The sequence below is a fragment of the Henckelia pumila genome, chromosome 2 (assembly GCF_033568475.1).
Source record: "Henckelia pumila isolate YLH828 chromosome 2, ASM3356847v2, whole genome shotgun sequence".
NCBI classification, from domain to species: domain Eukaryota; kingdom Viridiplantae; phylum Streptophyta; class Magnoliopsida; order Lamiales; family Gesneriaceae; genus Henckelia; species Henckelia pumila.
Window position 1 is genome coordinate 157,234,801 of NC_133121.1, and position 13,337 is coordinate 157,248,137.

General features: G+C 37.3%; 1 protein-coding gene across 1 annotated transcript; it reads left to right on the forward strand.

The window, feature by feature from the left end:
• The first annotated feature begins 8,491 nt into the window (after window positions 1-8,491).
• Window positions 8,492-12,063, forward strand: LOC140881351 (tyrosine-sulfated glycopeptide receptor 1). Its single transcript, XM_073286590.1, has one exon. The coding sequence runs from the start codon at window positions 8,708-8,710 to the stop codon at window positions 11,864-11,866; it is 3,159 nt and encodes a 1,052-aa protein (XP_073142691.1). The 5' UTR covers window positions 8,492-8,707; the 3' UTR covers window positions 11,867-12,063.
• Window positions 12,064-13,337: the final 1,274 nt, after the last annotated feature.

A 13,337-nucleotide genomic window follows, 5' to 3' on the forward strand; every position in this document is an offset into this window, starting at 1 on the left:
CGTTTTTCTGAGTCAGCTGGGTAATTGGCTTCGCAATAGAAGAGAAACCCTGAATAAATCTGCGATAGTAACCCGCTAAACCCATAAAACTCCGAATTTTAGGTACAGAAGTTGGCCTTCTCCAGTTCATAACTGCCTCGATCTTGCTAGGATCGACAGAAATCCCATCTCCAGAGATAATGTGACCAAGAAAAACGACTCGGTCCAACCAAAATTCGCACTTCGACAGTTTGGCAAACAACTGTTCAGTTCTCAAAATCTGCAAAACAATCTTCAGATGCTCTGCATGATCAGCACGGCTATTTGAATAGATCAGGATATCGTCAATGAAAATAATAACAAACTCATCTAAAAAGCGCTGAAATATTCGGTTCATCAACCCCATAAAGACTGCTGGGTGCGTTAGTCAAACCGAACGGCATGACAAGAAATTCGAAATGGCCATACCTCATCCTAAACGCAGTCTTAAGAACATCCTCTTCTCGCACTCTTAGCTGATGATACTCAGACCTCAAATCTATCTTCGAATAAACACAAGAACCCTGCAACTGATCAAAAAGGTCATCTATACGCGGTAAAGGATACCTGTTCTTAACCGTCACCTGGTTCAGTTGGCGGTAGTCGATGCAAAGTCTCATAGAGCCATATTTATTTCTAACAAACAGAACAGGAGCACCCCAAGGCGATACACTAGGTCTAATGTATCCCTTGGCAATCAATTCCTCCAACTGCTCCTTCAATTCTTTCAATTCAATTGGGGCCATTCTATATGGAGCTTTAGAAATCGGCTGAGTACCTGACGTCAGTTCGATGCCAAATTCAACCTCACGAATATGCGGTAATCCCGGAATCTCATACGAGAACACATCAGGAAACTCTCTAACCACTGGTATGTCAATCAACACCGGGCTAGACTTCAAAACATCCACTGCATAGATCAGAAAACCCTCTGCTCCTCTCTGCAACAGTCTAGTCATAGACAAAACAAAAATCAAAGGAATTCTAGATCGAGAACCCTTACCAAAGAATCTCCACTCATCTGTCATCTCTGGTCTGAAACAGACTACCTTCTGAAAACAATCCACTGTAGCCTTGTACTCAGTCAAAACATCTATACCAACTATGCAGTCAAAGTCAGACAAACCAAGTATAACACAGTCTAACTTAATCAAATTCCCTTCACTACTCAATTCACAATTCCTAACAAAATTCCTCGAAATAATTCCTCCACCCAAAGGTGAAGTAACAGAAACCACGACAGGCAATGGCTCAAAAGGTAAGGCATGCATCAATACAAATTTCTCAGATATGAAAGAGTGAGTCGCACCCGTATCTATCAAAATATAAATAGGATAACCAAATATTGTAAAGTTACCTGCAATCACATCATCAGGTGCTGCTTGAGCCTGATCCTCATTCAGAGCAAAAACTCTCGCCTGCTGGCGAGGAGGTTGGTTCGAATTCTGGCTACCTCCTTGACGATTCTGCTGCTGTGGCTGGAAAGAGTGAACTACATTCACTTGCCTCTGAGGCGGTGCAGACTGTCTAGAAGCATTACCACTCTGTGCTTGCTCCGAGCCTCTCTGGGGACAAATTCTAGCATAATGTCCCGTCTGCTGACATATGTATCAATTCCCAAAAATTCCCCTACACTGGTCCCTGGAGTGACGACCTCCACACTTGCTACAAGAAGCTCCAGAGGAACCTGATCCCTGTCCCGAACTGTACTGATTCGAGCCACCAGAGCTCGAAGAACTGCTTCCTGATTTCTTAAACTGTTTTCCTTTCGGACGGTAGTAATCCTTTCTGTTGCCTCCACTGCTACCACATTCGGATCTCTGAGGCGGATTCTGATATTGAGACGGTTGGTTCTGAAACTTTTTCTGTTGCTGCTGAGATGCAACCTGATTCCCTCTCTGCCTCATCAACCCTGCCTCAGCACCCTTGGCCTGATCCATTGCATCAACAAAGTTATTGGGCCTTCCAGTATTCACCAGAGTGAAGATATCAGAATTCAAGCCATTGATGAATTGATCAGCTTTAGCTTCTTCGTTGTCAGCAATGTGAGGTGCGAACCTCAACAAGCTGTCAAACTTGGCAACATAATCCTCGATATTCAAGTTTCCTTGCTTCAGATTTGCGAACTTGGCACCTTTATCCTTTCGGTACGAAACTGGAAAGAACCGCTTATAGAACTCAGATTTAAAAAGATTTCAGTCAATAGTTGAACCTCGATTCTCAAAAGCCCTCTTTGTTGCAATCCACCAGTTCTTCGCAACTCCTCTCAATTGATGGATGACTAACCTGATTCTACGGTCATCAGAATAGTCGAGAGAATCAAAAAGCTGGTCTATGTCGTCCAACCAACTCTCGCAGTCAACTGGATTTTCTGTACCCTTCAAAATCGGGGGTCGGAAATATTGGAACCTCTTCAGTAAGGTCTCCATAGGCGTAGCAGTTGCATCCATCTGATCTGTTACTGTACTGCCCTGTTCGTTCGGAGGAGTGTTCACAGACGGATTCACATTCGGAGGAACAAGTGGCGGTGGGTTCCTATTCAACACTCTTTGAGGACCCATAATCTAATAATCAAAGGTTAGGACACAGATAATCCAATTCTCATAGTTCCATAAGGTACAAAACCTTCTCTGAATAATAGCACCACTTCGAGAATATTCGCATTCGATCCAGAAACCAACAATTGATATCTCAAGTAATTTCATACTTAAAAATTTAAATCACATAATCATGTACTTCAAGTAATTCTCAATCAGTAAAGCATGCTCGCATCGTATTTAATAAATTAATTAAATAACTCAAACACATGCGAGAAGCCAATTCAATCGGACTCGATCTACCCCTATCTCTTCTAAATTCAGTACAAGATCTTACCTCTCTGATACCACTTAATGTGAGACCTCGGTGCTAATCAACTAATCTTGGATTAACTACACTAAAGCATGCAAGATCCAAGTCTAAAAGAAAACTGAAATAAATTTTTTTTTTAAAAGGGGGGTGCGCTCGGTCTACTAAAAAATGCAGACCGTGCGCCTCCAATCCTTCCAACCTTCTGCCGCTCGGAAAGGGGGCTGCACTCGGTCTGCTAAAAAGTGCCGACCGAGCGCCCCCTACTGCAGAATCAAGGAACAACAGAAATAAAAAAGGCTCAACTCCAATACTTCCAATTCAACAACATGCACTAAAACACAATACAATCCAATGATACCACATGCATAATTCCATTACAAGTAGTTCTAAAGTTATACAATCTCAACTAGTAGAACATACTTCAATCTAACTTATGCAAACGATCCAACAACAAGAGTTCGAATACAATCTAAGTTCGATTACAATTCGACTCCCAAAACACTAAGTCTTACTTCTAATCATCTCAACCCTTAGTCATGCTGCCTCTGACTCGGTCCAGCCCCACCTGTTTCCAAGCACACAAACAAAGACAAGACAACAGCTGGATAATCCGGTGAGAATAATATTCCCAGTAAAAGAGACTAGCATACAATATCACATAATATATCAAAACATGATATAAAATCAAATTCTACATATATTTCAAGTAATTCATTTCACTGCGGAATAAAATGATATGCATGGCTTTAAAACTTTTGGATTATCAGACTCAGATAATCAAAAGAAATTCTTCTTTCTTTCTTTTTTTGGTTTGGGATCCTGATTTTAAAATATCCAACAATCACACCGAACTCCCCTTTCGAGGTGGACGAGGTATATTTTAGTCCTCTAGACTCCAGAGCATTATAGTGAGTTAATCGACGCTCGTAATAAATCGCCTACCAAGGCCACTCAACTATAATCTCCAGATCGTCTAATTCAAAATGAATAATCAATCGGCTCAATATGAATGCATATAAAATCTCATGCATTCAAATATCAATTCAATCAAGTTCAAATAAGCATATAAACATGCAAGTAAGTGATTTTTTCTAGGACACTCGAATCAATCCGGATTCGAGTTAATCATCCTATTCCATTCCAAAGTCGTCTTATACCTTCTCGTCATTTCACAATCTTCAATATGTAAAACAACAATTCTCAATTCAATATCTATTCAAGTTCTACGATCGATAAGGAAGAAAGTCGATACTATACCGGCTCAAATCTTCCAAACTGATCGAAGCTGCAGTCTCGCAACTCCATGGACTTCGAATCAATCTAACAGAAGAATTCACAAGATCAATATCGATAGTGAAACCTCATCAAAATCGGTATAATCAAATCAATAGAAACGATATCCCGAAACTCAAACTGACGGCATAACGGCTATATTCTGACGAACCGAAAACGCAGACAGCATAATATCAATCCAAACATCTCATATCAATCATCATTCAAACATTCAAACTCAAATCCAACACATCTCAAAACCCATAATTTTGAAATATGCTTCCAAAAATCAAAACAATTCCGAACGACGCTCAAATTCAAAACCGACTGAGAATAAACGATCAGAACTTTGTCAAGAACAACATACTCGAAACTCAATCGATTCTAACAACATCCGAAAAACAAAACGTATCTGATCGGAGAGAAACTTACGATAGAATGAAGCTCTCGCTGTAGTGATCGCTAAACTGCCTTCAGAAATAATTTCCAACGGACGGATCGACCGAAAACTGAAATCTGAAAGCTCGAAGAACTCGAATGGCGTCTTCAATGGAGGAGGAAATGTTGGAAGGGATGAAGGGATGAAGTGAAGACTTAGTCAACATTTAGATATTATAACAAATCCTCTTTTTGCATTTCAGTCCCTGAAAATTCCGAAAATTGCAAAATAGTTCCTGATCAATAAAAAGTCCGTTCTCGAATTTTGAAATCACTGATTATCTCAAATAAAGTCAATAATATAAAAACGGGGCGTTACACAACACACTACAGAATATATAAATATTCTTCGGAAGCTTGAGAGTCTCGAAGCCTCCAATAAAGCTCACAACAAACAGATTCATGACACTTTTGGTACCCAACTCACGGTTATTCTAAACCTTTTTATCTGAGAGTGGTGATACCAAAAAGGGGAAAAAAGTTACTTCATCAAAGGCAAAATGCAAAGGAAATAAGTAAAGACCTTCATTCAGAAGAAAGTACAGAGTAGTGCAATGCAAAGAAGATCGAAGATCAGAATTGGAAATTAATTTTTGACATTTATTTTGTCATTATTATTCGATCTATGGAAAGCACTTTGATCTATCATCGATTTGATCCGAATATTAACTTGGTTTTGACATCACCAAAAAGGGAGAAATTGTTGGAGATCAAACTCTAAAGTTTCGGTGATAACAAGTCAAAACAAAACCAAGTAATAAAATAAGTTAAGAACTAATCTATTCGTATTCATCAAGATCGAAGTATAAAGTTGCCAGATCAAATGCCCGATATCCGGATAAACCAATCTAAGTATAAAGTTGCCAGATCAAATCCCGATATCCGGATAAACCAATCGAAGTATAAAGTTGCCAGATCAAATGTTCGATATCCTGATGAACCAAGAAGACTTTCAACGAATCAAATACAGATCGATCAAGACAGATCAAGTAGCTATCAACCAGATCAAAGTCTCACTTCTAAGTAACCATTGCCGAGGTTGTTGAAGTAAAAGACAAAATCATTTAATGATATTTTTAACGTTGATCGGCCTCCATCAAAGTCAAGATTTGTGAGTTAATTAATAAGATATGCTGGCGGCTCAATATCAGAGATTGTTGGCGGCTCACTGGATACTTTTGAAGGTTATAAATACTCGAGCATTTCAAATATTCTGGTACGAGACCAAGAGTGGAAATTACAAGCTATCAAATATTAAAGTTCTTTCAAGTCAAAAAGCCTTCACTCAATACACTAACTCAGATACACACATATCGTCATATCAAAGTCTCGACACTCTGAGTTAGAGAATATTGAAGATCGATCAAAGTTCCAAGGAAATACAGTCAGATCGAAGTCATTCACAGCTATCCAGATCAAATCACCGAAGAACATTTTGTAGCTTCATTTTGTAACTCAAAGTAGAGAGTTTGTTCTGCTTCGAGAGAGAATAGTGCTAGGAGTTCCTCTCAAGGGATTGATTGGATTGGATTTGTACAAAACGTTGTATAAATCAAAGTCTTCTAGTGAAATTCTTATGGAAACAAAAGAAGAGGTGACGTAGGAGAATTCATCTCCGAACATCCAGAAACAACTCCATCTCTTTACTTATTGCATTTCCATTATTCTGTCTGCCTTAATATTATAAGCATTCAATCTTCAAGGAAGATTTCTTCCGCCTGAAAATTTTCGAGCAGATCAAAGTTTTAAGCTACAAAACTTCTGTCTGATTTTCACAAATCAGATCGAAAAAAATTTACAATTTTAAATAGTGTATTCACCCCTTTTACACATATTTTGATTCTAACAATCATTTAGTTTTGGGTATGTGTTAAGTTAATATCGTATCTATTTTCCCAAGTTGGTGTTGAATATAGATTTTTAGCCAATAATCATATCTCAAGATGACATGATCAATCAACAACCCACCTAATAATATAATTTGATCCAAATGAAAAGTCAAAATTCAAAATGACAACAATTCTAAAATTTCAGGTCACTTGTTCCATGCTTAAGCAGTTGCGTGCATATACATATACGTTAAATAATAATCTTCTTATTAAAGAATTGAAGATTATACAAAATTATATATTTTATAAAAAAAAATGATGGTGTTTAATATCAATTTTTGGATAAAAGGAGACATGAACATATAAACGTTGATAACATTAAGATTGATGTTTGTGTGTTAGTGTATTTACAATAATACTCCAAAAAAATAATTAAATATGTATTTATTACTAAATAAAAACAAAACATATCACCATGCAAAATTATTTAATGTTAGATGCATTGTTTTAAAAACCGGACCGGACCGGCCGGTTCAACCGGTTCGACTGGGAACCGGTCGTTGGTCCGGTCCGAAACTCCTCCCAGAACCGAAAAATCGGTCAACGGGTCAGAACCGGAAAACCGGTTCAACTGGTTGAACCGGTCGAACCGGTTTTTTGAATTTTTTTATTTTTTTTTGAAAATTTAAATTTTTTATTTTTAAAACTTTAAGTTTAATATATTTTTTAAATATATATACATGATTATTAAAAATTTTTACTTCATTAAAAAAATTATTTTAATAATTATTGGTTTTTTTAAAATTAAATAATTTACTATTTAAATAATTTGTAACTATAATTGGTATCTTGAATATGTTTACATATTTATTTAGCTTTCAAACTATAGCAAATATATATATTTTTGTCTATTTATATATATTTTTGAGTTTTTAAAATTTAAAATATATTATTTATTATATTATAATATATAAACGATTTTCCGGTTCGACCGTTGGGTTAAAACGGTCCGACCGGTTGGATCATTTTTTTAAGTAGACCAGTTCGATCACCGGTCCGGTTATGAAAACATTGGTTAGATGTATGCACACGCTGTAAGTTACACTGAAAATGAAATTTGGAAAAAAATAAAAGAGATATAATTGAGGTATTTTGTAATTTATGATGTAAAATGTAAGACTATATAAATAAAACGTATAGTTTTGGTTAGTAATATAAATATAAACAAAAACGATGATAATGAGTTGAAAACGGGAAGTTGATTGCACGCTCATAATAAATAGAAAAAATGATAGAAAGTCAAATGATAAAACATCTGGGAGGGGGAAACGTCTTAATAATGTCAAGTTGCATACCGTCGCTTCTGGTGGGTCAAAATTGCCGCAAATGGGCCTTATGGATGGGGACACTTTTTAATAATAAAATAAAAATATATATACTCCACACACCCACACATATTATATATGATAATGACTAGGTGCAGCTGCATCAACTAACGCGCTTTTATTTCATCCCATTTTAATAATAATAATAATAATCATATTCATAATAATGTCCGATTATTATTTGGTTTGATTTTGGCTTCGAGAAATCGAAATTTTATTAAATTAATAATTTTATTTATATTATATATGTTATGAGATGATATTTAGTAAATGAATAATCATTTTGAATATTTTTAGTTGATTTTTTTTTTTATATAATTCATTGTTGTTTATGTAACTTATAGTTGATTAGTTGATTGTTACGTATATAATTTATTTAAACTTTATTTTAATTTTTTTTTAAAAAAAGATAACGTATTATATTTTATAATATATTTAGATTATTAATTTTAATAATTTTATCAAAATCGAAATAACCAATTGAAATAATCCAACCATTTTAGTAAAAAATAAAACCAAAGTCAAAAAAATAATTCAAATATCGAATTATATATTTCTCAAACCAAATACAGAAAAATCGAAAACCAAACCTAGTGATAAACAACATCATGTATCTCTCTGACTTGACTATGATATATGAAGAAATAAACGGTTGCACACACATACATATAGATATATAATAATGTAAGGCAAATTGCCGTCCCGAAGGCCAAAAGTAAACGCTTTCAATGGAGACCTCAGCTTTTAATATTGCTCCATACATGTCAACATCACCCACTCTCTTCTAGGTGGGATTGACTTGAGTCTGCACGATCTCATCTCATCTCATCTTGGATGCCCACATGAGATGCTGATGATGATGATCACACTGATTTGAAGGCTGTGAGAATCATCAGATTGAGCAGCTAGCTAGCCATGCTCTTGGCCATCTTCAATCTTGTGCTGCTGATTCTGATCAGTTGTTGCTGTGTGAATACCTGCCATGGATCCTGCAATGAGATTGATTTCGATTCCCTGTCATTGCTCAACCTCAGTGTCTCTGCTACGCCTCCTTTGAATTGGTCTGTTTCAGCTGACTGCTGTGTTTGGGAAGGTGTTGGGTGTGATAGCAGCAGCTCTAGCTCTGGTAGGGTCACCACCTTGTGGTTGCCATCCAGGGGAATAGTGGGCACCATACCTCCTTCTTTTCTCAATCTAACCTCTCTTTCTCTGCTCACTCTCTCTCACAATGGCCTCTCGGGCCCTCTCCCAGATGGCTTCTTCTCGTCCTTGAACCGCCTCCGGGTTGTGGATTTGAGCCTTAATCGTCTCACCGGGGAGCTGGCTCAGTGGGATCAGTTGCCTCCTACTATTCAGGTATTCAATCTTTCCAGCAACCACTTTCTTGGGACCATTCCGTCTTCTTTTTTCCAGCAGGGGTTGAGTTTGAGGAGTTTTGATGTCAGCAACAACAGCTTCTTCGGATCTCTTCCTTCTGATGTTTGTGCTTTTACCCGCCCTTCAATCCAGAGGCTTGATTTCTCTAACAATGAGTTCGGGGGCTCTATACCGGCTGGTTTCAGCTCCTGCTCCAATCTGGTGAGCCTACGAGCGGGCTTCAACAACTTCTCTGGTGGGGTGCCGCAGGATGTTTTCGGGTTGTCGGCATTGGAGGAGCTGTCCTTTCCGGGCAATAGGCTCTCTGGATATATCGATGAGAATATTACCCAACTCGGCAATCTCAGAATCCTGGAATTGTATGGTAATTTCTTCACCGGAACGATTCCTAAGAACATCGGGACGCTCTCCAACTTGGAGGTGCTGAAGCTTCATATAAACAGGCTCGGCGGCACCATTCCTTCATCGCTCGCGAATTGCACGAAACTGACCACACTGTATTTGAGGGTGAACTTGCTGGTGGGAGAGCTCTCTGCTTTTGATTTCTCAAGATTTGTGCAACTAAGGTCAGTTGATCTGGGCAACAACAACTTCACTGGTAGCTTGCCCGAGAGCCTCTTCCAGTGCAAAACGCTCGTGGCTCTTCGGCTGGCGACTAACTCGCTGACTGGAGAGATTTCTCCCAGCATAGCGGCTTTACAGAATCTGTCATTTGTGTCCCTTTCTAACAACACCCTGACCAATATATCAGGTGCATTAACCATCCTAAAAGGGTGCAAGAACCTCAAAACACTGACCCTCTCCATGAATTTCTATCATGAAGCACTGCCTTCTGATGACAACTTCAACATCTCAGACGGTTTTCAAAATGTCCAAATATTCGCTTTGGGTGGGAATGCATTCACTGGTGTCATTCCAATGTGGATAAGCAAGCTAACCAAGGTCCAGGTTCTCGATCTTTCGCATAACAACCTGACGGGCACCATTCCTGGTTGGATTGGGGATTTCCAAAACCTTTTCTACTTAGATTTATCATTCAACCTACTTTCAGGATACTTCCCAATGGAATTTACTACATTGAGGAGGCTGGCATTCCAGAAAAATTCTGACGAAGTCGACAGCAGTTACTTAGAGTTGCCTGTGTTTGTTCAGCCATATAATGCCTCCAACCAGCAATACAATCAACTCACAAACTTACCACCAGCTTTATATCTTGGTAATAACAGTTTATCCGGTACTATCCCCGTAGAGATAGGTCAATTGAAGTTTATAGTGGCCTTGGATCTTAGCAACAACAGTTTTTCTGGCAGCATTCCAGACACCATATCGAATCTCACAAACATGGAGAAACTGGACCTCTCAGGAAACCATCTTTCTGGCCAAATCCCAGCATCCCTTCGAAATCTACATTTCTTATCTTTTTTCAGTGTTGCAAATAATAATCTTGAAGGTCCCATACCCATAGGAGGGCAGTTCGACACTTTCCCGAATTCAAGCTTTGAAGGGAACCCGGGGTTGTGTGGTCGGGTAAATTCTTGCTCTGGCCAATCGGGCACTATGAGTAAATCGACAAGGCGAAGCGGGATAAGGAAGAAAACCATTGTTTTACTGATACTTGTGATTTGTCCCACTATTTTTGTGCTAAGTCTGATTTTATTCTGGGTGTTTTCAAAGAGAAAAATCCAACCGAAAGATAGCTCAGAGAGAAACGATCTAGAGGCAGTGTCTTTCAACTCGTCTGGAGTATATCCAAGGGTCAGAGAGGACAACAGCATAGTGGTATTGTTTGACAACAGTAAGAAAAAAATAGAGGATCTAACCATAAACGATATCTTGATGGCCACAGATGGTTTCAACCAATCAAATATAATCGGTTGTGGAGGTTTCGGGTTGGTATACAAGGCGATTTTGGCGGATGGCACTAAACTGGCAATTAAGAAGCTTTCTGGAGACATGGGTTTGATGGAAAGGGAGTTCAAAGCGGAGGTTGAAGCATTATCGACCGCTCAACACGAGAACCTTGTTACTCTGCTAGGTTACTCTATGCATGCGGGATTCAGATTGCTGATATATTCATATATGGAGAAAGGGAGCCTGGACTATTGGTTGCACGAAAAACCTGACGGAGCATCCCAACTCAGCTGGCCAATACGACTGAAGATTGCTCGTGGGGCTAGTTTTGGGGTGGCTTACATGCACCAGACCTGTGAACCACACATTGTTCACCGCGATCTCAAGTCCAGTAACATCCTTCTAGATCATAACTTTGAAGCACGCGTGGCAGATTTCGGGTTGGCAAGAATGATCCTTCCTTATCGGACTCACGTCACCACTGAATTGGTTGGTACCCTTGGTTACATCCCACCAGAGTACAGTCAATCCTGGATAGCAACATTAAGAGGCGACATTTACAGTTTTGGAGTTGTCCTGCTTGAACTATTAACAGGCAAGAGACCGGTTGAGTTGTTCAGGCCGAAGAAGGCGAGGGAGTTGGTTTCATGGGTACAACAGTTGAGGAATGAGGGAAAACCAGAGGAAATCTTTGATCCTCTCCTCAAAGGCAAAGAGCAAGAGCAAGAACAAGAGATGCTGCGTGTGCTCGATGTCGCGTGCATGTGCGTCAACCAGAACCCCATGAAGAGGCCTACTATAAGAGAAGTGGTCGATTGGCTCGAGAATGTGTCCGCTCCTAGCTAGCTCCGCACATTGCTTCGTGTCTCTCAATTTGTCACTGTGAATATACGTTACGTTACTCATTTTCCATCGGGTGATGTATTATTCTCCCATGTTAGAGATTTCTGTAGATAAATTTTGAAAAATCAAAGTAATAAAATCATACATATAAGCTGAACTTTGACAAGGTAAAAGCCATCAAATTCAAAACATCAACATTTATATATGATAGTAAGTACGACATGCGTTGCACGTGTTATACGATCTGAAAAGACAAAATTTATAAAAAGTTAAGGAAAATTAAATATTTATGTAAATTTATTTGGGGAAGCAAAATTGTCATTATCCATTGAAGCTTGAATAAAAAGCATGATGTTCATTCAAAATGCTCGATATTAAAATGCATTATTAATTCTTCTGCCGCTTAAGTTTCATTTTTTGGTCATGACTATATTGTTTTTGGTTTGAGTTTCTTCATTCTTCTATTAAAATCACCAATCTTCTCATCATTTTGAATCTTTGTGATAACTTTTTAGGAGATGACTGACTTTGATTTTCTTTATGAGGTTTTGTCGTTTTGTTTGTGCTTGTTCTTCTCTTATCACCAATTTGTATGTTATTGATGATATGAGTATTTCGTTTCTTATTATCTGTAACATTTCTCTTCAATTGTTCTGGTTTCTCGAAATTATCTTCAATTATTTATAGTGTCGCATTCTTATATGAGAAGAAATTGTCTAATTTGAAAAAAAACTTGTCATATTACTTTCTTGTGTGATAAAATATGTTTTTTTTGTTCAAATGTACATGGTTGCTACAATATAAAATATGTAATTATTAAAAATATTATAAGATAAATATAAAAATAATGGAATGAATATTTTAAATTAACTTACAAGTATGTGTGTCGATGTATTCCTCAATAGAAAAACCAATAAATGATACTGCAACGTCTCTTCAAATAATGTCACTTAATTTGGACGTTTCACTTTGATGTTGGACGATTAAATATTGTTATCCGATACTTGAAAAATCAATTGTGAGAATGTATACATAATTAAATTTTTTTGATTAAGAATTTATATATAGTTTAGCATGAGTGAGTACCTTACGACGCCTTTTATATTGATCTTAACACAATTCTTGCAGTTAAATCCACCAGAAGTTTTGATAACATCTTTGTAACAATTACTATCAAGCCTTGTATCACGACAATGTTTTATTTTCAATTTAATTTATGTTTTCTTTAATTTAATTATACTTGTCCTATATAAGGTTATCTGAATATTGTGAACAGGTAGAATTATTTAAAATTCATATTCAATATAGAAAATTTAATTAATTTTAATTAATTTTGTAGATTTTAAAAATTCACGAGCATTCAATTCAAATTTTTTTATTCTCTATAAAAGTTTAGTAATATTCAAAATAGACTTTCCTAGATTTTTAAAAAGTCAATTGATATTCGACCTTGATTTTTAAAATTTTTACAAAA